Raw genomic sequence first — 2222 nt, forward strand, 5'->3', positions numbered from 1 at the left:
GTACGCATGCAAGAACTTATAGTATTTGGTTCGTCTGCGTCCATATGTGCACAAATTTCATTCCATAACATTGCTTGAATGGTTTTGTTTACTACTCCCTGTAGACGTTTTTTTTTGTGTGTGTTGGAATTTTGTGGTTAATTCGTATTCAGTTTTAAAAGTAATTATCAGGGTCAGAATCGCTAAACACCGATTTCCGTAAATCAAGCACAACTAATTGCATGGCTAGTACTTATGTTTGCAGGCCAGAGCAACACGTTTTTTTTTTGTGTTGGAATTTTGTGGTTAATTCGTATTCAGTTTTAAAAGTAATTATCAGGGTCAGAATCGCTAAACACCGATTTCCGTAAATCAAGCACAACTAATTGCATGGCTAGTACTTATGTTTGCAGGCCAGAGCAGCTCTGCTGCAGACCAGGGTGTCACCGTCACCGAGTCCCTGGTGACAGAGATGGCCCAGAGGCTAAGAACTCCGGCGCCGGAGGTGGACGCTTCCGTCGTCTGCCTCATCTCCTGGGCCGGCAGCGACGGCTTCGACCGCCGGGACTACGAACCGGCCAACGTGCGCATCGGCCCGTTCCACCGGGATCCTTCTCACCCGACGGAGAACGAGAAGAAGGACGCGCTCCACCACTTGCTCCCGCACGACGACGAGCAAGGGCGTGCAGACGATCTCAACCATTACCTGGACGAGATGGCTCGCGTCGTGCCCCGTGCGAGGGGGTGCTACAGCCGATGGTTCAGCACGATCGACACGGAGGAGTTCAAGTGCATGCTGCTGGTGGACGGATGCTTCCTGCACTCGCGCTTCGTCCCCAGCAGAGCAGCACCAGCGCCCGTCAACGACGACATCTCGGTCGACCGCGACATCGTCTTCCTCCTCGAGAACCAGCTGCCCTTCTTCGTCCTGGTGGAGGTCCAGAAGCTGATCACGGCTGATGCCGAGGATAACTATTCCGTTGTCGTCGACAACGTCCTAGGGCGCTTCCAAGCGCTGGTCCGGCTTAACGAGTACAGCGCCGTCACGGTGCCCCGCCCCACTACTCCTCCTTGCCACCTTCTTCACCTGCTCCACATGTACTTCCGGCCTACATCCCTGCCCCTGAACGACGCCCCGGCTATTCCTCGGACGAGGAGTGCCGTTGCTGCTGCGCCTACACCTTCGTCGCAGCCGGCTCAGATCCCGATGCTTCCTCTCCGCAACAACCAGGGCGCCGCTGCTAATGGAAACGGCGCAGCCAATGAGGTCATCCCACCACCACCTGGAGCCCCCGTGCGCCAGACGCGTTGGCGCGCGGCGACGTACTACCACACAGCCGGCGTGAGGTTCATGGAGCGGAAGGTCGGCAGCGGGGACGGGGAGGCGCGATCCATCCTGGACGTGGAGCGGAGAGGAGACTGGCTCCACATCCCTATTCTGGCGGTCGACAACAACACGTTCCGGATGCTGCGCAACATGGTGGCGCTGGAGCAGAACAGCCCGCAGCTTCGCAGCTCCCACGTCACGGCCTACTGCCTCTTCATGTCGCAGCTGGCCAGCACCAAGGAAGACGTGGAGCTCCTCGTCGCCAAGGGGGTCATCGTGCACCTGCTCCACAGCGCCGACGATGTCGCGGCGAACCTGGCCGGGCTCTGCGACGGCGTTGTCCTCGACGCGTACAACCCGGACTTGTGCTACCTCAGGGCGGAGCATGCGGCGCTCGAGGAGGTCTGCCGGGACGGCTGGAAGAAGTCCAAGGCGTGGCTGCGGCACACCAAGTGCAACAACTATTTGATGGGGCTGGCCGTCCTCGCGGGTGCCGGCCTCTTCTTTTGCACGGTGGAGCAATCGGTCTTTGCTGCGCTAAGCTATTTTCAAGGGAAAAAATAAATAGTATTGCATATTCCTCTCCATCCTGATTTACAAGTGGGGTATATATTTTTAGGTTTTTAAAATCTGACTAGCAAAATATATGTAATATGTCGTACAAGAATATATGTTAAATTTTCATTCTTCGGCGAACCTAGAACTATATATTTGTCATGCCGTATAACACACATTTCCATTAAAAGCCAAGAAACCGGTGTTCAACTTATAAATCCGGATAGAGATAGTAGGCGAAAATTGATGCGGCATCGACCGGTATTACCTTTAGGGAGAAGGACTAGGTGGGCATGGTTAAAACGCTCCACCTAAACTGTCCTACCAAGGCCCTGGCAAAAATCCTTACAAACAAGCTAAA

The 2222-nt window shown here is 54.6% G+C and overlaps 1 protein-coding gene across 1 annotated transcript; it reads left to right on the forward strand.

Moving 5' to 3' along the window:
• Positions 1 to 423: 423 nt before the first annotated feature.
• On the forward strand, positions 424 to 1905 carry LOC123155489 (uncharacterized). Its single transcript, XM_044573661.1, has one exon. It carries the CDS (start codon positions 452 to 454, stop codon positions 1868 to 1870), a length of 1419 nt encoding a protein of 472 aa, XP_044429596.1. The 5' UTR covers positions 424 to 451; the 3' UTR covers positions 1871 to 1905.
• The last annotated feature ends 317 nt before the right edge of the window (positions 1906 to 2222 follow it).

This window comes from Triticum aestivum, chromosome 7B (assembly GCF_018294505.1).
Source record: "Triticum aestivum cultivar Chinese Spring chromosome 7B, IWGSC CS RefSeq v2.1, whole genome shotgun sequence".
NCBI lineage: Eukaryota > Viridiplantae > Streptophyta > Magnoliopsida > Poales > Poaceae > Triticum > Triticum aestivum.

Coding starts and splice junctions, on each gene's coding strand:
- LOC123155489 (XM_044573661.1), top strand. CDS start 452: ATGGCCCAGAGGCTAAGAACTCCGGCGCCGGAGGTGGACGCTTCCGTC.